Here is a 22168-nt window from a genome sequence, read left to right on the forward strand (position 1 = left end):
CTACTACTACAACATACAAGTGCACTACTGCATTTAGTACACCCTATACCTTAATCAAATACTAATTATAGTTTATTCTATGTTTTGTTATATTGTATTTATCTGTTAACATACAGTATCTACCATTAACATGAAATATTGTTTATTGGTTATATCTGTTAAACGTACAAATCCTGAACAGAATGACATCATTATTTCTCCTTGATAAGAGTAATGTGGAAGCTGAAACTATAGCTTGAATTTTGTAAAACCATCAATGTTCTCTGTATGCCCAATTTCAGTAATCCACTGCACTTTGTGTATTTGGACAATAACACTATCTTTACAAGTGTGTCGGTTCAAGATTACAACTGCTATTAAAATAAATATTTCAACAGGCCTAAAAAACACAGTTTTTTTTATTTTACTAAAAGTTTTAGGTGTTTGGCAACAGTCGTTGAGGATTGTATGCCTACTGTAGGAATACATTCATACTACCTTGACAAGCAGTGATGTAAATATGCAGTATCACACAAAAGCGAGTACAATGTTCACATTTCAACTATTTTACTTTACACACGTGAACAATAGCTTACAACTGGGATGAATTGAAAGTGTGTAGTACATTACTTCGTTTCTTTCTTTTTTATTAGGTCAGCTTAAGGTAGACAATATTGCAATGCTTAATTTGCAGTTAACACCTGTCTGAAACAATCTAACTTTATTGCGCATTCACAAGCATTGGTTCATAATACACCCAGAGTTCAGTGTTGTGTGTACAGAATTTAAATAGGCTTACTGGTCATCAGGACTTTCCAGACTGTCATTACTGGTTTGTTTCTTCAACAGCGTGGGTGACGGTGTCTGCAAAAGTGAACAAAAACACATGTACAAATATTTGGCAGCACCCTTCAATTCAAGAGGATACATTTTCAAAACCACCAGTAAGAAAAATAGGTACAACAAGCAAAAAATTTAGATACCCATAAAAATATTTATTTTTGACACTTATCCCCGGTGCCACTATACGCTACGCAGGCTCGCTCATCTCCCTCAAGGCACTTTTGCTATCTTGACATTGACTTCTTTGATTTCAGAACAACATTTGCAATACATTTTTGATGCAATTATTTGATCTGATTGAATTCCAATAACTATTCCTATCTCTTTCAAATATGTTGGAGAGATGTTCAAAATTACAAGGTATAAGGTAAAAAGCTTCCCCGCATGCTTTAGGTTAGCGTTAGCGTTGATTGCACCAAACCATCATGGTTTGAGTTGATGATCCTCTGACGTTCTGTTTCTGTGAGGGTGTTGCTAAGCTAGAATTAGCAAATGAACTTAATATTTCTTAAAGTATTAGAAGATTGCCTCTGACCATTTCCTGTGCGACTCAAGTGAATCACCTACCATCACACGAATAGGAAAAAAAATCCTACTTGAGTGATAACAGATGAATAATTTAGTTTTCGAAGAATAAGTACGGAAAAAAGTATGACAGCTTTCAAAAATGATCTGAGAAAATAGAGTTGGGACAATGTCTACATGGAAAATTATGTAGATCATGCATATGGTATTTTTTTAATACCTTTGAGATGCTTTATGACATACACTGTCAATTGAAACAACTTGGTAAGAATAAAAATGAAAATAATCAACAATGGACAAAATAAGGATTGATAAATGCTTGCAAAAAGAAGAATAAATTATATAGAACATTTATAACACAAAGATCTACAGAAGCAGAAAACAAGTACAAAACATATAAGAACAAGCTAACTGGCATATTACAAACATGTAGAAAATAAACTACTATTCTATTGGACAAAAACAATATGAGAGCAACATGGGGTATCCTAAACAGCATTATTAAAAATGGTGCTAAAAAGGACTATCCTAAACACTTCTTAGATGGAAATGTAAAAAATGACAATTTGAACAAAGTAGTTGACAGCTTCAATAAGTACTTTGTGAACATTGGACCAAATATGGAGGAAAAGATTCTAGATCCCCAATCAGTTGAGGACTTGACCTTAATAGAAACCCCAACTCTATTTTCCTCAAAGGAGTGAAAAAAGATGAGATCTCAAATGAGTGTAACGGATTTTATATGGAAATGATAAAAAAGGTTATTGAAGAGATTTCAGAACCTTTAACATATGTCAGCCACCTATCATTTCAAACAGGCAAATTCCCAGATAAAATTAAAATAGTAAAAGTCGTACCAATTTATAAGACTGGTGATAAACACCAGTTTACGAACTACAGACCTGTTTCTCTACTTCCACAATTTTCTAAAATAATTAAAAAACTGTTTAACAACAGATTAGACAAATGTATAAATAAAAACAAAACACTCACAGACAACCAATACGGATACAGAGCCAACAGCTCAACATCAAGGGGACTCTCGCTGCTGTGTTGGATCTGCTTTGGACTGGACTCTCGCGACTGTGTTGGATCCATTATGGATTGAACTTTCACAGTATCATGTTGGACCCGCTCGACATCCATTGCTTTCCTCCTCTCCAAGGGTCTCATAGTCATCATTGTCACCGACGTCCCACTGGTTGTGAGTTTTCCTTGCCCTTATGTGGGCCTACCGAGGATGTCGTAGTGGTTTGTGCAGCCCTTTGAGACACTAGTGATTTAGGGCTATATAAGTAAACATTGATTGATTGATCAATGGCATTAATCGAAATAACGGAAGAGATCACCGATGCAATAGATAGCAAAAAATGTGCTGCTGCAGTGTTAATTGATTTAACAAAAGCATTTGACACAATTAATCATAGCATCCTAATAAAAAAATTAGAAAGGTATGGAATCAGAGGGTAAGTTCATTCAATGTTGGTTTCAGGCCATGACGCTTAAGTGGAGTGATTTCACCAGATTCTCTGAACCTTTTGATATTATGGACCATAGACGTTGAAATCCCTACATTTCTTGCAATTGCACTTTGAGAAACGTTGTTCTTAAACTGTTTGACTATTTGCTGACACAGTTGTGGACAAAGGGGTGTACCTCGCCCCACCCTTTCTTGTGAAAAACTGAGCATTTTTTGGGAAGCTGTTTTTATACTCAATCATGGCACCTACCTGTTCCCAATTAGCCTGCACACCTGTGGGATGTTCCAAATCAGTGTTTGTTGAGCATTCCTGAACTTTATCAGTATTTATTGCCACCTTTCCCAACTACTCTGTCATGTGTTGCTGGCATCAAATTCTAAAGTTAATGATTATTTACAAAAAAAAAATGTTTATCAATTTTGAACATCAAATATGTTGTCTTTGTAGCATATTCAACTGAATATGGGTTGAAAATTATTTGCAAATCATTGTATTCCGTTTATATTTACATCTAACACAATTTTCCCATTTCATATGGAAACAGGCTTTGTATTTCATAAAATAAAATAAAAATAATGTGTAAGTATGTATGTATGTATGTATGTGCTGCTCTACAAACAAGTGGGCACACACACAGAAGTCACTGAGGTGGAACAAGAAGAGAGATATTGTCTTCTCTTCCGCTGTGATAAAAGTGGGAGGCTCCGCTTTTGTAGCAATGTTGCACCCTGATTTTTTGACTTTATGCGCTTGAAAGAGACATGGTTTGCACACAAAGGCATATTTATTTGGATCTATCTAAAAGTTTGTTTTACTGAGTAAACAACTAAAAACTGAGGTTTTGGGCATTGTTTTCGCTAAACACATACAGCTAAATATGGCTAAGGACACACATTATTGTGGGTGTCCTGCATGTCATCTTTATTACTAAAGGAAAAATTTCATTTGCGAGAGAGAATTCCTCTGACATTTTCAAGTATGTTTTGGTTTGTCTTTTTTTGAGTCGTCAGCTTGCAGCATCCCTCTGTCTCCTACTCCCTCGTCGTCATGTGACATGAGTGACTGTTTATGATTTTACTCAACTAGTTTTGACGACCTACCTTATCTTGCTTCCGATTGCCCAATCTGTAATGTTTCTTCCTAACCTTAACCAATTGTGGGTAATCATACGAACACCAATCAATCATCACAGATTTTCTTCGTGTGTATAAAAATACACTTTCAATCCAGATCACTGTATTTTCTCTGGATTACATTTTTTTGTCCTGTCTTTTTAGCTTGTAGATTTGATGTAAGCTACCTTTATAAATGGGTCTAAGAGTAGCTAAGCTACAGGAAAAGCTACTTGTTAAAAAAGTAGCTAAGCTACCACCAAGCTATTGGAAAATGTAGTTAAACAATGTAGCAAGGCTGCATGTAGCTTGTTACTGCCCATCACTGGTTGTGAGTATATATGTAATGTAGTAACAGGCACATTCATAATAACATTTAATACTTAGGTATTTTGATCATTTTAAGTATACGCGGTGCATTAATTTAAAAAACGCATCACATTTCAGCTCACTGCAGACTTTATGAGGGCAAACAAACTTACTAAAACATAACTTACTGAGCAACGTCAACTGTCATTAGGAGGCCGATTGCTAGGATGTCAATATATTCCCATTTAGGTGAAGAATGTCTCATAATCCTCGCAAAGAAACGGGGTGAGGGCGGGAGGAAGCAAGTACTTTTCGTGTCATTCTTGCCAGTTCCAGTTCCAAAATTGGCTGGCAGAGTGTCCCATATTGTCGGATTACCTACTCAAATGTCTCATGTTCAGGTGAGATGCATGATTTATGATCTACAATAAACTTACAGGGAGCAGGGAAGCGAGGAAACAGCAGACCACTCACATGTCTTAAACATAGGGAGACACGGAAGTGATTACGTTGCCACTATAAATAGTTTGTCTTTGTTAGTACTTATAATAACAATATCACTAATACTTGGTTTAGTATTCAAATCATGAAATGTAAATTGAGTATTGTTGGCACTCTTTGAATGGTTATTTATCTGATTTTATGGACGGAATAGTGGAGCTCCCATTGGCTCCACTGTAAGCAAACTTTTATTTATGTTTTTTTAATTTTCAGAATGCATGAACAAAAAAAAAAAATCTGTCTTAATGTCTTTCATAATGATTGTGAACGATGGGCAAAATTCCCAAAAAAAGTACAGTTCTCCTTTAAGTACGTAAATCGGGGTTCCACTGTATGTTTTAATACACAGCTAAATTAAAAGTGACCAATTATGCTTGATTCCATCATATCCTAATTCCAGTTATGTGTGCCTCCAACATGTACGTATGACAGCTCCTGATTGCAAGTACAGACACAGCCGCTTGTTTTTTAATCAAACTCCGTTTTCTGTAGAGTGGCGTTTCGGGAAGCAAATGTTGCACCAACACAAAAGGTCACATAAGAGGCAGGTGGTTTTGTAAAAACGGATTAGCCTTGAGAGAAATATTAAAAACTACATTTTGATATGCATATTACAAATATATTGATGAGCATTTAACTCTGCAGAAGAATCATATAAGCAGAGGTGGGTAGAGTAGCCAGAAATTGTACTCAAGTAAGAGTACTATTACTTTAGAGATTTATTACTCAGGTAAAAGGAAGCAGTAGTCACCCAAATATTTACTTGAGTAAAAGTAAAAAGTATGTTGTGAAAAAACTACTCAAGTACTGAGTAACTGATGAGTAACCTGTTCCTTTGATGATTACGGCAACAAATAATGCACAAAAACATAAAAATAGCAATGAGCAAACTCAGAGCCAGGAATATCTCTTAAGCAACTAAAACAATAATATATATTAAATAATAATACATTAAAATAAAAAAAATGTAGGCAAATTGAGCCACAATAACTTAACAGCACCATAGGCTCAGTAGGCATTCATTGATTGACTGAAACTTGTATTAGTAGATTGCACAGTACAGTACATAATCCGTACAATTGACCACTAAATGGTAACACCCCAATAAGTTTTGCAACGTTAATCAATAACTTAATAAATGACCAAGTCAAGGTGATCTACCTCATATATACATATACATACACACAGATATCATATATGTATATACAGACAGATATCATATATATATATATATATATATATATATATATATATATATATATATATATATATATATATATATATAATATATATATATATATATATATACATACATATATACATGTTTTATATATATATATACATACACATACATACATTTATATATACAGTATATAATTTATATTTATTTATTTTGTCGTTTTTGTTGACATATTAAAGGTGTTTTAATAAACATACATGCATGTTTAACACATAGATTCCTATCTTTCATGAAGACAAGAATATAAGTTGGTGTATTACCTGATTCTGATGACTTGCATTTATTGGAATCAGGCAGTAGTGCTGATAATGTCCACGTTTTCAAATGGAGGAGAAAAAAAGTTCCTCCTTTCTGTCTAATACCACATGAAAGTTGTTGGTTTTTGGCATCTTATTTGTCCAGCTTCCATATTCGTTTTTATACACTTTACAAGAAATACATTGGCGGCAAAATCCGTAGCTTGCTAGCTTGTTAGCGGTGGCTTTCGAAGACTCTTATTTTGTTAGCGCAGGCGCGATGGAGCGGCAATTTTATTGTGAAGACAGGAACTGTGCGATCAGCCTTTAGGCTTTTGACGGGAAGTATGGTGGAAATAAAACGTGTCTTTTTTCCTTTACACTTTTGATTGATTGATTGAAACTTTTATTAGTAGATTGCACAGTACAGTACATATTGCGTACAATTGACCACTAAATGGTAACACACAAATAAGTTTTTCAACTTTTTTAAGTCGGATTCGATGTGTGATGGTCACGTGACCGCCTGGCTCTGTTTGATTGGTCCAACGTCACCAGTGACTGCATGTGATTGGTGAAACGCAGGCATGCGTAGATCCTACTTTGAATGTGTGTCTGACAAAATCAAAACAAAGCGTGCATTAACATATCGATTAAAAAAAAGTAGCGAGTAGCGAGCTGAATGTAGATAAATGTAGCGGAGTAAAAGTAGCGTTTCTTCTCTATAAATATACTCAAGTAAAAGTAAAAGTATGTTGCATAAAAACTACTCTTAGAAGTAAAATTTATCCCAAAAGTTACTCAAGTAAATGTGACGGAGTAAATGTAGCGCGTTACTATCCACCTCTACATATAAGTTATGTTTTTATATGGAAATGCTTACCAGACCAAAATGCCAATTTACTCTGTGGTCATCCCAGGTGGATGGTGCTCCCTCACTCTTTTTATTGTCACCAACACCCATTCCTGGTCCAATATCTGCAATTTCCTACAGTGGGGAAGCAAGATCATGGATGGACTTACTGTGAAAATCACTGTTTCAATGCAAACAATATTCCTGTACTATTTACAATATTCTAAATATTAGGAAATCTTTCAGACATCAAAAACACATTTTTTAATAATCAATTGCCAATCAAGCTGATATTAATTCATATACAGATGGAAATGGTGGAATATTTAAAGTGTTATTGCACATGCTCAGATGTGGGATTTTTTTTCAGTCCATCATGGCGTTGACTGGAGGAGGTAGAGGTTTACATTAGTGAAGTATAAAGGCAACAAAATGTAACGCAAGCATTCTCTTTTTTTGGCCAAAAAACACTGACAATGTGTTTGTTTTGACATCATGACTTTATCAGTAGCAATATTGTGAATATGCTGATTAAAATGTAAACAGGAATATTCGTATTCCTTGTATATTTTCATGTTCTGTATTATAGACAATATTAACATGAACCCCAAGAATGTGTGTCCAGAAACATGGCCATCGTGTGGTTCTGTTTGTAAGTCAGAGCAAATAGGGACAAGTAGGATATCGTGCCCTCTTGACCAAAATCTGGAGCCTAAGAACAGGTCCACATGAACGCATATCCAAGGTTAAAAAGATTTCCAACCACACAAGTGTAGTTTCAAAAATGCATACACCTGCTGTCATACATTTTGTCCAATCGGAGGCCTTGAAAAAGCAGCAACAGCTGACTTGGTGGCATTACACCTAGGCATGATACTCGAAACCGGTTTTCCCGGTTGTTCGATAAGAAAAGAACCGAGTCCTCGGACTTGAACCCCTTTTTGATAACCGGTCCCCGTTATTGAGACCACTATAGTAAAGAAAAAGAGTTGGTTCTTTATTCGAATCCGTCCCGACCAGAAATGCTCCGTGAGACATCACAAGAAACGACGTCACGTAGCTCAGTCATTAGGGCGCAGATAGCGAAAGCAGGAAAACTTTAACTTTTCATATTTTAGCATTGCAACCACATTTGCAAACAACTTTTCTCTTCATAGAATTTTATTTCAATAAAGAAAGAAAGTTTAAAAATGTCAAAGCATCATAAAAAACAGTTATGTCAAATAGTAGCAGAAGTGCACTTTTTGGAGAGCTGTATTATTTTCAGTTTTGTGCCCAAGGGACTGATTTTATTTAACACTATATTACTATTTATACACCTATAGTGATCAGAGAGACAGGTTGTTTTTGTGTTACTGTATAAATTTGTTTTTCTGAAAAATCACACTTAATATACTGTACTTTGGGTAACAAAAGTCAATATTTTTTTATTTTATTTTTTTAGGGGGGTAACAGTCAATATTTATTAGATTTTATTTTTTTCTTATATAATAAAAGTGAGCTTTTGTCAAACCAAATTTTTTTTTTTTTTTTCCATGTACAACAACCTATCTGGACTCGATAAGAGAATCGATAAGGAATCGGTTCAATAAGAAGATTCGATAATAAGCTCGAACTCGATAATTTCTTAGCAAACATCATCCATAATTACACCTCTGTTATTGTAAAGTTTATTGTGATATACTAGACATACAATGACATGTACATTATCTTTAAAAACCAGCCTACACGTACACAGAGCCCTGCCAACATTAGGAATCTTTTTTTAGTGTTTAAAGTGCGCATGTACGCCTGTGCTGCTGAGAACAAAGACTCATAGAATTATAGCATGTTTAATCAGCAACATGGTGATATATTACATGTACAGTGAAGTGTACATTATTTCTAAAATCAGCACTCACGAACGAACCAAGGAAACCGTTTTGCATGTTTAATTGCCTAAACTGCACAAACGGACGTGCGTGTGCGGCGCAAAAATCTTGTGGAATCATAAAGCATTTAATCATTGATATTGTGATAGTGTTCAATGAAGTGTATACTGTCTTTAATTGTATATTGTCTTTAACATCCCACACATTAATAAGGGAGATGCTACATCATGTCATCATGTTTTTTTCTTTTAAGTTCCTCGCTCACTGTTTTCTTCTTTTTTGCTCATAATGTTAACCATATCAATTTTGTAGTAATCATGGACCAGGGTGACAAACATGCAATTACATTATCAAAATAATAGCTTTACAGGCCTTTATTCAAAGTGTGTGGGGAAATGGGCTCCAGTTCTGTATATGACCTTGCAGCAAGACGGGGCAACATATCGGGTCTAGTGATTGAAAGGGGGCGTTCGAAATAGTTAGCTATCTGCCGATTACTCAAAAACAAATTGATATTATGGGAAATGACTACAAGAATAATTTACAGGAGAAGAAAATATGATAGTTTGTTAATGTAAATTTAACCATGACGCTACTGGTCCTTTAATAGAATAAGCTAACATTGTAAATAAAATGAATCTACTTTTGGTCTGATGTCCTCTGTGGCTGGGAGGTAAGGATGTTGATGATCCATGCATTCAACAGCTTTGCAGCTCTGCTTAACCTTTTGGGTTTGACAAGATAGTGTGTCAGATATTTGCCAAGGGATCTTTGAGGTATCGGTTGGAGAAACGTGTTGTAAGGCTGGTCTTATAATAATAATAATTGTTTTTACAATGGGGCCAATAGCTTTTTTTCGAATACACACAGCTGCTTAAAACAATAACACAGGCCCGTCAAAGACCCAAATGTTCATAAAAGTATTACAGAGTATTTTCAATAGAAAGTGGGATAGGCTCCAGCCACCCCCACAACCTTGAGAGGTACAAGCAGTAGAACATTAATGGATAGAAGTAGGCTACACCTTCAGTTGGTCAGCAGTTAATCACAAAGCAAATGACTCATAATGGGAATCAATCCCATGCTGGCTGGAAAAAAGTCATCTAAACCACTTCATTTCCTGTGATTGTGTAACCTTTGTATACCACTTAAGCTGCTATTACTACATCGTTATTACAAATGTACATTTACTCTGATCAGCAACTTACTTTCTGCTTTAGCCGGCTCTTTACTTCCTTGATACCCATTTTGGCATGGTCCTTAGCCTGTAATATAAACAAGTTCCTATCAAAGACATACCTTATATTGATCTATTTTTTTCTTCGGTTGTACTCACAAATTTATAAACAGTCTTCATGGCTGGGTTAGCCTTCGTCTTCACTGAGTTCAAGATAGCCCCGCTCCCTTTCTGTCAGGAAATATTTATGACACACAGGATGGTGTTATCACCTAAGTGAATTACTAAAAGGATTGGTCTCACATTGTAAAAGATGATAGATAGATGGATGGATAGATAGATAGATAGATAGATAGATAGATAGATAGATAGATAGATGGATAGATGGATAGATGGATAGATGGATAGATGGATGGATGGATGGATGGATGGATGGATGGATGGATGGATGGATGGATGGATGGATGGATGGATGGATGGATGGATGGATAGATAGATAGATAGATAGATAGATAGATAGATAGATAGATAGATAGATAGATAGTACTTTATTTATTTCTTCAGGAGAGTTCCTTCAGGAAAATTAACATTTTCAGCACAATCCCATTCAAGATCAGACGTCAAGAATGTCATCCCATCCCAAGCAGCCCATACGCCTGGCTTGGGCTGACACAAAGACTATTTCAATCATTCAAATGCACTCAAAGCATAAAATGTAAAAATACATTTTTTTTAAATAAGAATCATATAGTATGCTCTTTACTCCCCCCACTGATGATTCAGTAGTCTGTCTTCAGAGTGACTGCTTTAAGTAGTCAAGTCACAGAAAGAAGTTAATGCCAACACATTGTATTTGTAAGGAAGTGCAAGGTCTACCACAATCATTTGTGAAAAATTCTCACTCTGCTAGCTACAACTCCTTAAAAAAGCAATATAATACGGTTAATGATGCTCACTATTTTGGCTTACAGCCAAACTACCCTGAGCACACCCGATCTCGTCAAATTTCGGAAGCTAAGCTGAGTTGGGGTAGCGACTTGTCCAGGGTGTGCCCCGTCTTCCACCCAAATGCAGCTAAGATAGGCTCCAGCAACCCCCGCGCGCCAAAAGGGACAAGCGGTACAAAATGGATGGATGTTCACTCTTTTTCATAATATAGTCCGTGAGTTTGAGCAGTGGTGGTGATGGTATGAGCGTGGTTGTCCACAGCGCAATCTAGAACTTGACAAACACATTCATAATTTAACTAACCTCACACCGATAAATATACTGTACAACATATCTTTGAGTAAACTTGATTATTTCATGTCAAGTTGTGTACTCTTCCATGCTCTAGCGTTCTGTGGAGGCAGTAGGGTGGGACCTGGGTTTTGGGTTTTTATAATAATATTTGACTAAAAAAAAGTTATCAAAAATTGTTGCCCTAGTTTTTCGTAAACAATTTTGGTTTGTTGTATGGCCAAACATTCTGCTTAACCAATTCATTTATGTATCATTTCGTGAAATTGAGTGTCCAAACAAGAAACCGCAAATATTTGTGATTCAGTGTCTTTACTTTTTCTATCGAGTACGTCTGCAAAATAATCCACCATGGGGCCATAGAAAGTTATAAGTGACAGCATTTGATTGAAAGAAGGTGAAAAACACTGCAGAGTTCATATTCAAGAAAAAATTTGTTGCAAAATACAAATGTACCTCTTCTCTTTTCTCCCTGTCCCCACTTTACGACGTCATTTTAATGTTTATACAGATTTAATATGGTTGTCTGCATGAACAAATATATGTATATAATAATGTGTTCAGAGCTCACATTTTAGGCCAAACAAAGTTATAATTGAAAGCATTTTGTTGTGATCTGTTTTGTTGGCCTGTGTTTTGTTGCCCTTGTGCTTGTTAGTGTTACTGGTTGCACCTGTGTCTTGCCCTGCTCCTGATTTTCCATCCACTTGTGTCTAGTCCAGGTGTATTCAGTGGTCTAGTTAGTCAATGTATTTAGTTATCTGTTTGCTGTCTTTGTGTGATCGTTGTATGTGTTTTGGCAGTTGATGGAATAAATCATTTAAGTGTTCTTTCACCTTGCTTCCCTGCAATTGGGTCCTCACCTAGCCTTTACTTTCACAACTGTGACCCATTTGATTAAAAGAAGGTGAGAAAAACCACAGAATTAATATTCAAGAAAGAACTCGTAGCCAAATACGAATGTACCTTTGCATTTCTCTCCCTGTTTCCACTCTTTGCCTTCATTTTAATTTGTGATTTAGAAGTACTTCATATGGTTCTCTGCATAGAAAAAATAAATATATTTCTATAATATGTGTTTATATTTCACAATTTTAGGTATCTTGACCAAATGAATTGCATTTACATATTTTTTATTAGAAAAGTTATTTCAGTTTTTGTAGGCATCAGTCACTTGTACCTTTTGGAACTGATTACCGAGGTACCACTAGGAATATGTATTGTTTACATTTTAACTGATTGTAGTACCAAATCAATACTTAGAAACAGTGCCAGTACTTAAATTCTGTCTAAACCAGTACTTAAAAATGGAAACTATAATTTAAAGGAACAAAACAACAATGCCTTTATATGAAACTTTATGACATTCAAGTTGAATGTACTAGTACTTATTTACTTCAAATATATAAATTAAATGATAACTAAGTAATACATTCAAAAATAGGAAATAACATCTACAATTAATTATCATACTTGCTTGAGTTATAATGCTCATAATTCCCGGTGTTACTAATGGTGGTTACAGGGGGCAAGATTGCCCACTGTAACCACCATTTGTGCATAATAAAACAATCATGACAAATACAAATAAATAATAAATAAATTAATAAATATAAGTGTGATGGGTTGTTGTTGTTTTGGCTACCGGCTAACTTATTGCCCCGACGCTAACAGCCTTACAAGGGCTGTTGATGGTGTTAAGGTCAGCAATAAAATGTAATAAGAGCATTAGACTCTGTTTGCTTCTGTCAAGACACTACATTACTTAGAAGATGTTACATGTACAAAATCACTACTGCTATATTACTAACAAGACTTTACTTGTACAATATCACTACTACTACATTACTACTTACAAGATGTTACTTGTATAATACCATTACTACTACATTACTTATAAGACATTACTGGTACAATATCACTACTACTAAACTACTTATAAGACGTTATTTATACAATATCCCTGTCAAGGACTTGTTGCAGATGGATGGGTTTGTATTCATTTAGCACTGAGATAAGGCACTAGTAGCCTCTTTTTTCAGTCTGGTTACTATTGTAAGTCATCACTGGTGCCATTATGTAACTGGGTTTCAATGCCCATCCAAGAGGTACCACTATGTTAGAAGAAAGACGCCAGCATCTGGAGGGCCTGGCAAAATAAAATGGCTGTGTTATGGCACTCCCACTGGATGGTACTAGCTCGGCTCAGTTCTACTTTATCGTCGATGTTCTCTACTAAATCCTTTCAGCAAAAATATGGCAATATCGCGAAATAATCAAGAATGACACATAGAATGGACCTGCTATCCCCGTTTAAATAAGATAATCTCATTTCAGTAGGCCTTTAATGTTGTCATATCTAGTCATGTATCCTCAAAAGATAGTGATGCGATGACAAATTACACCCTGGTTTTGTTCTGTCTGTTTATTGCAAACTACTGGAATAATAAAATTAGTAAGTTTTATTTAAAAAATGTGTAGATAAAAGCATCGAAGAAATGAAAAACAACTGTGAATCAAATATGACTAGGGTTCTTTACATGAAGCTGTCATATTGCTTGTCCCCAAAAGGGACAAGCGGATAAATGAATGGATGGATGGATGGATGGATGGATAGATGGATGATCTTTACATGGGAAAGAAAGCACTTCAATGTACAAACCCCGTTTCCATATGAGTTGGGAAAATGTGAATATAAAGCAGAATACAATGATTGGCAAATCCTTTTCAACCCATATTCAATTGAATGCACTACAAAGACAAGATATTTGATGTTCAAACCCATAAACTTTTTTTTTTTTTTGCAAATAATAATTAACTTAAAATTTCATGGCTGCAACACATGCACAAGCAGTTGGTAAAGGACATGTTCACCATTGTGTTACATCACCTTTTCTTTTAACAACACTCAATAAACGTTTGGGAATTGAGGAAACTAATTGTTGAAGCTTTGAAAGTGGAATTATTTCCCATTCTTGTTTTATGTAGAGCTTCAGTTGTTCAACAGTCCGGGGTTTCCGCTGTCGTATTTTACGCTTCATAATGCGCCACACATTTTCCATGGGAGACAGGTCTGGACTGCAGGCAGGCCAGAAAGTACCCGCACTCTTTTTTTATGAAGCCACGCTGTTGTAACACTTGTCTTGCTGATATAAGCAGGGGCGTCCATGATAACGTTGCTTGGATGACAACATATGTTGTTCCAAAACCTGTATGGACCTTTCAGCATTAATGGTGCCTTCACAGATGTGTAAGTTACCCATGCCTTGGGCACTAATACACCCCCATACCAATACAGATGCTGGCTTTGGAACTTTGCGCCTATAACAATCCCAATGGTTATTTTCTTCTTTGTTCTGGAGGACACCACATCCTCTGTTTCCAAATATAATTTGAAATGTTGACTCGTCAGACCACAGAACACTTTTCCACTTTGCATCAGTCCATCGTAGATGATCTCGGGCCCAGCCAAGCCGGCGGCGTTTCTGGGTGTTGTTGATAAATGGGTTTTGCTTTGCATAGTAGAGTTTTAACTTACACTTACAGATGTAGCGACCAACTGTAGTTACTGACAGTGGTTTTATGAAGTGTTCCTGAGTCCATGTGGTGATATCCTTTACACACCGACGTCGGTTTTTGATGCAGTATCGCCTGAGGGATCAAAAGTCTGTAATATCATGGCTTACGTGCAGTGATTTCTCCAGATTCTCTGAACTTTTTGATGATTTTAAGGACCGTAGATGGTAAAATCCCTAAATTTCTTGCAATAGCTCGTTGAGAAATGTTGTTCTAAAACTGTTCGACAATTTGCTTACAAAGTGGTGACTCTCACCCCATCCTTGTTTGTGAATTACTTAGCATTTCATGGAAGATACTTTTATACCCAATCATGGCACCCAACTGTTCCCAATTAGCCTGCACACTTGTGTGATGTTCCATATAAGTGTTTGATGAGCATTTCTCAACTTTATCGGTGTTTATTGCCGCCTTTCTCAACTTCTTTGTCACGTATTGCTGGCATCAAATTCTAAAGGTAATGATTATTTGCAAAAAAAATGTTTTTATCAGTTTGAACATCAAATATGTTGTCTTTGTAGCATATTCAACTGAATATGGGTTGAAAATGATTTGCACATCATTGTATTCTGTTTATATTTACAGCTAACACAATTTCCCAACTCATATGGAAACAGGGTTTGTAGATTAATCATATGTAAGAGAGTGGAAAACACTAAAATAATCTAAATAGCCATTTTAATATCTCTCTGTTTGAGCAAATGATATTTCTTTCTGGGTCTGTGAAGGGCATTTGTCAAAGCTGTACTAACCTTTACAGTGTTCAGCCACTGGTGGTAGGATTTGTCACTTCCTGTGGAGAGAATTATTAGGTATTTTTGGTGGACATGATGAACAGTTCCAAATAGTAATAATTAAAAGGAGCCATATGTTGTAATGTGGCCATACATGGTACTGCAATCACGGTCAAAATTATGTAGTCCCTCCCACTTTTCATGACTGAGGTTGCCAGATACGCAGCCAAATCCGAATCCTATTCCAAGGAACTTCAAATGGCAATCGACGAGTCCTACGCTGTAGTTTTCTCTTGTTTATGCTTCTTGCAAGATGGTTTTCTAAATAATTATGCCACATTTTACTAATGTCAATTAGCCAAATATATTTGTAAAGTTGGGAGTTGGGACAGATTGTTGGCATTACCCTCCTAAAATGACCACCATGGAAATAATTATATATGATAATATATAGTATATTATATATTGCATAGGACTACTTTAATGGCAAGCCAAGGCCAACAGTAAAATTACTGCCACATTTCGTTCAGCATAACTCCTTGTTGCATCCAACCTTACACTGCATTCTCTTCCATGTACACAAATCACCATCTTTCTGAGCAGAGTGGGATTTTATGAGCCAATCCACGTAACACATAAATCATATAGCCTACTACCATGTCAATACACAAAGTAGAAAATTGTTACATCTAATGCATTATATTGTGACAAGCAAATAGCACCCCATATGTGCCTGATGCACATACAGTACCAGAAACCAAACTTAGCCGCGCTATTGTTTAAACTCATTTCTTCAGCGTATCAGGATATTGAGAACAAAATAGGCACTGACACTACCCATATCCACATAGGTTTTATTTGTTGAAAATATATTTTGCCTTGTCAGTTGGATGACACATCGACATCCAGGCTAACAGGCATATATTTCCTCTGTTAGCATATATGTCGATGTGTCATTGACCGGGCTAGCATGCTATGCCTGCTCAGTGGTCTTGTGGTTAGAGTGTCCGCCCTGAGATCAGTACGTTGTGAGTTCAAACCCCGGCCGAGTCATATCAAAGACTATAAAAATGGGACCCATTATCTCCCTGCTTGGCACTCAGTATCAAGGGTTGGAATTTAATCACCAAAATGATTCCCGAGCGCAGACACCGCTGCTGCTAACAGCTCCTCTCACCCCTCAGGGGGTGGAACAAGGAGATGGGTCAAATGCAGAGGGTAATTTCACCACACGTAGTGTGTGTCTGTCACTATCAGTGGTACTTTAAGCATTACACTAGGAGCTAAGCACCATCACATTAAGCATTCGTTTCACGGACATAATAGTTCTGTTAGACAAGATCATGGACTGTATTTTACATACGAAATGTCCATTTCCATTTATTACAAGTAATAAGAAAACGTAAAAGCCTGACTTACAGTACCTACCAAGGAGGAAATTAGCAAATTTGGCGTCAGATGAAAAAAATTATCCGCCTTTAATCGTCTCCATCTTTCAAAGGCATTCTCGATACAAATCCTGATTTTGTTCCTGGCTTTTTCAAGAATAAATTGAGAATCGTAACGACGCCTTTTAGATTTACTAAGGTCCAACATGTTTAGTAACTTAACCAGTGGCAGTAGCAAGACAAAGGTGGCGGTGTGCAACTGGCAACCTGAATGTAACAAACTGACAGACATTCTATTTGGTCAAACTGTGCAGGGCTGGGCATCAAATTGAAAACAAGGTTTCGGGGCTGTATATCTAATTTACGTAATCCATAGCCATAATAATAGTCATATGTTTAATGCGCCGGCAATCAATCAATCGGTGCGGCTTCATAGCTTACCAAAGTTGTACTAAAACATTTTGATAGATTTTTGAGCGCCGTGTGTAATGTTCTATGTTTTCAATGGAACATTTAAAAATGTTGGTGTTGTTAACTTGAGACATATTGCCATCATGGAATAACCTACACTTATCTCTTATGTTTGACTGCCATCTATTGGTCATAATTATCATTACACCATGTACCAAATAAAATAGCTTCGAGGTGGGTAAACTCAACCAAAATTATTCCTTACATTAGGCGCACCAGGTTATAAGGCACACTGTCGAGTTTTAAAAAAAACAACAAAGATTTTAAGTGCGCTTTATAGTCCGGAAAACACCGTACTTTAATCCTAAATAAAAATAGGCTAAAATCCAAAATCTATGATGCCACGCTAAAAAAAACACCAGACAGGCACACTTAGATACATTTTCTCATATTTCATTTCCAAAATATTTAGTCTTTACTTCTGCTCCATCCCACAGCTTCATGTATGAATCCATATGGTTGTTTTGGCTTTTGTCAAACATCATTTCGCATATGCCGTTTACTGGAAGACAAATGACAGTGAAAGTTTTTTAAAGTGCTCAGCACATTTTTCTGCAATTTGGCTGGCTGGGAACATGGCGGCGAAAAGACGACTGTCCTCTGATGACTTGAATTAGTAGTATAAAAATATGCATTTTAATGCCCAAAGTATCTTGGCATTGAGGACTTCATTTTTTGCAGAAACGTCCAAAGTTGTCTGCTTTGTTGCTCTGCAAAATGCAGTAATGTTGCTGGCTCTCCTCAGAGCTAGAGCGTTCATAAACTTCCGCTGCTAGCAACTGTGGCTACAGTTTTGTGCTTTTTCCTTTTCAACGACTAGTGCCTCGCCCATATTTGAAATGTAAAATGTTTTACAGCAGAGATTGCCTTTACTACATCTTGGTTCAATATGTTTTCCCAGCCACAGTTTTAATTCATTTAAATGTTTTCCATCCATCCATCCATCCATCCACTTCCTACCGCTTGTCCGTCTTGGGGTTTTTCAGTTATCATAAAAAAACAAAAAAAACATGCATATTGAAGCAGCACTTCGCTGGCATGTTTGCATTGTCAGTACTATGGATGGGTATCATGGCCAATTTCCCAAATCAATTCAATTTCGATTCATAAGGTTCTAAATCTATTAATCATTAAGAATAAGGATTATATTATCTTATATTGTATTAAAAATGTCTCAAATCTATTACAAATGTGTTGTGTTTCTCCACAGCCTCAGAAAGGGGAAGCAGTGTACTGTCAACAGCGTGTATGGTGAGGATGGTGTGCTGCTGACTTAGACTGCGGATGTTGTGGATAGGTGGAGTGAATTCTTCGAAGATCTCCTCAATCCGACCAACACGTCTTCCAATAAGGAAGCAGTGCCTGAGGAATCTGTGGTGGGCTCTCCTATTTCTAAGGCTGAGGTTGCCGAGGTAGTAAAAAAGCTCCACGGTGGCATGAGATCCTTAAGGCTTTGGATGCTGCGGGGCTGTCTTGGTTGACAAGACTTTGCAGCATTGCGTGGACATCGGGGAAGGTACCTCTGGATTAAGAAGGGGAATCGGAGGGTGTGTTCCAACTATTGTGGACACTCCTCATCTACATTCCTCAGCCTTACCGGTAAGGTCTATTTAGGTGTACTGGATAGGAGGCTACGCTGGAACCTCGGAGCAGTGCGGTTTTCTTCTTGGTCGTGGAACTGTGGACCAGAGCCATATTCTCGGCAGGGTCGTTGATGGTGCATGGGATATTGCCCAACCAGTCTACACGTGCTGATTGTCGTGGTCCGCTCCCTGCATGATCAATGTCAGAGCTTGGTCCGCATTGTCGGCTGTAAGTCTGACCCATTTTCAGTGAGGGTTGGACTCCGCCAGGGCTGCCCATTGTCATTGATTCTGTTCATACCTTTTATGGACATAATTCCTTGGTGCAGTCAGGGCCTTGAGAGGATCCGGTTTGGTGGCTGCAGGATTTGGTCTCTGCTTTTTACAGATGATGTGGTTCTGATGGCTTCATCTGGCCAGGATCTTCTGCTCTCATTGGATAGGTTCAAAGCCGAGTTTAAAGCGACTGGGATGAGAATCAGAACCTCCATGGTTCTCACCTGAAAAAGGGTGGAGTGCTATCTCCAGGTTGGGGAAGAGATCTTGCCCCAAATGGAGGAATTCAAATACCTTGGAGTCTTGTTCACGAGTGAGGGAAGAGTGAATCGTAAGATCGACAAACAAATCGGTGCAATGTCTTCAGTAATGCGGACACTGTATCGATGTGATGAAGAAAGAGCTCAGCCGGAAGGCAAAGTTTTCAATTTACCGGTCGATCTACTTTCCCATCCTCAACTATGGTTGTGACTTTTGGGTTATGATCCAAAGGATAAGATCACGGGTACAAGCGGCCGAAATGAGTTTCCTTCGTCGGGTGGCGAGTCTCTCCCTTAGAGATGGGGTGACAAGCTCTGTCATCCTGGAGGGGCTCAAAGCAAAGCCGCTGGTTCTCCACATCGAGAGGAGCAAGATGAATCGGTTCGGGCATTTTGTCAGGATGCCCCCCGGACACCTTCCTGGGGAGGTGTTTAGGGCATGTGCGACCGGTAGGAGGCCACGGGGAAAACCCGTTTGGAAGATTATGTGTCCTGGCTGGCATGGGAACACCTCGGAATCCCCCGGGGAGAAGCTGGACGAAGTGGCTGGGGAGAGGGAGGTCTGGGCTTCTTTGCTTTGGCTGCTGCCACCGTGACCCGACCTCAGATAAGCGGAAGAAAATGGATGAATGAATGGAATTATTAGAAAATTTCAATTCCGGAAGTAATTGCGTGGGAATGCCTTATGTGAGCAATTCGCCGAACTGCCAATACGCGTGAGTGGAACTGAAGTGCTTGAATGTCCAGGGTGAGTGGAGTGTGTGGATGTCGGAACGGTTCGAATCACTTAAGAAATGTGGGATATGGAGAGGTTTGTATATTGCCAATACATTTTCAATGGAGGGATATTCCCGGTAATTCCTGGTAATCAGGGATTTTTTGGAACCGGGAAACATGCTGGCTTGGATGTCCAGGGTGAGTGGAGTGTGTGGATGCTGGAACGGTTCAAATCTGATGGGAAGTGTGGGATATGCGGCCAATTGTATATTTCCCGTCCATTGTTAATAGGGAGAAAATCACCGGAAATTCCGGGAAAAACAGGAATTTGGTAGAGGGAATATATGTTTTGTGTTTGATATATGGGAAAAGTCGTGTGTTTGGATGGTTGAAAGGTTGGAATCGGTATAAAAATGCGAAACATTTTGAGAATTCAGGGCATTGTAGAACTAGGAATATGTATAGTCATTTGACTGTGAATTTCCTCGACATTTTGGGAATTTCTGGAAAACCAGGAATTTTTAAAAATATAGATATTAACACAATTGCCTTAGATGATATGAATGGGTTGGTGTTGGCGTAAAAGTTTGAATTGGAATTGGAATGGTCAAAAACGGTTGGAAAATGTGGACTGTAAAAACTTTTCAGGCAGAAGTGAAAATAGGAATTTGGAAAACCAGGAATTCTCAGAATTCCTGGAATTTATCTGAACTTGGAAAACGGTAGTTTGATTATACTAGGTGAGTTGTTTGTGTGGATGGTGGAACAGTTCGAATCGGTTGAGAAATGTGTGCAAGTTTGAAAAATGGCCCATTCATTTTCAAAGGGCAAAATTACCCAGAAAACTGAGCATTCAGGGTTATGTAGAATATATGTATATTTTTTTTCTGGGGGAGCACACGATTCCCGGTCGAGCCAAACGTTTTCATATTTACAGTTCCGATCGGATGAAAAATCTGAGCTGTGGACCGTGCCAAAGTTTTTGGGGAGAATAATAAAAAATATATGTTTTTTTGGTGTAGAATCTTATACAGTATGTGTGGGCATTCAAACACACACTGTATGGAAGCTATTATTTTATGTTCAGCTAGACCCTAAAGGTCCTGAAGTAGATGCTGTTATCAGTCTGTCACCAGGCTGTTTAACAACAAAACTGTTGTGGCAAAATAAACACAGTTAACTTCTACTGCACAATAAAAGCTGCCAAACCGGATGTTCAAAATAACTACACAAAACAGTTGAGGACAACTGCAGATGATCAAGAGCATTTAATTAGCATCCAATTGTTTTTACTACTAAAACATACTGTATCTATAACTGCTATGGAAACACTCAGGCTGTTATTAGTTTTACAAACACTCCTTAATATTGCAATTTCATACCTGATGTGTTCATCAAATATTGATCCATTTTTAAGATCTGATAGAACAGAATGTTTTGTTGTAATATGTCTTAAAACCTTACTTTTGAAAAAAAGAGGTTTCTTTATTTGTCACAAAACTATAGATGGGAATCGAAAACCGGTAAATAGCTTGCCTTTCCCCCCCAAACTATTATCGTAACAATTCTGGCAAGAGGGAATGACGTCCTTACGTTTTTTTTCCCACCAGATTTTCACTATTCAAGAGATAAATTGCATGTTTTCCTCCCACCAGATTTTCACTAGTCAAGAGATAAATTGCATGTTTTCCTCTCACCAAATTTTCACTCAGTCATTTCCATCATAGTGATGAAACTCGAATTTTTTTAATATTGTGTAAAAGTCAATTCATGTCAGCAATTCAACTTTAAATATGA

At 37.2% G+C, this 22168-nt stretch overlaps 1 protein-coding gene across 1 annotated transcript in view; it reads right to left on the reverse strand.

Annotated features, from left to right (window-relative positions):
- The window catches only part of dennd1a (DENN/MADD domain containing 1A), a 101919-nt gene that overhangs the window by 16286 nt on the left and 63465 nt on the right, over nucleotides 1–22168 (reverse strand). Inside the window, exons 16-20 of the mRNA XM_061876758.1 lie at nucleotides 15695–15735; nucleotides 10287–10358; nucleotides 10159–10215; nucleotides 7110–7214; nucleotides 779–843 (exon numbers count right to left, since the gene is read on the reverse strand). Coding sequence (XP_061732742.1) covers nucleotides 779–843; nucleotides 7110–7214; nucleotides 10159–10215; nucleotides 10287–10358; nucleotides 15695–15735 — 340 coding nt within the window. The remainder of the gene's footprint in view (nucleotides 1–778; nucleotides 844–7109; nucleotides 7215–10158; nucleotides 10216–10286; nucleotides 10359–15694; nucleotides 15736–22168) is intronic.

The sequence above is a fragment of the Nerophis ophidion genome, linkage group LG17 (assembly GCF_033978795.1).
Source record: "Nerophis ophidion isolate RoL-2023_Sa linkage group LG17, RoL_Noph_v1.0, whole genome shotgun sequence".
Classification (NCBI taxonomy): domain Eukaryota; kingdom Metazoa; phylum Chordata; class Actinopteri; order Syngnathiformes; family Syngnathidae; genus Nerophis; species Nerophis ophidion.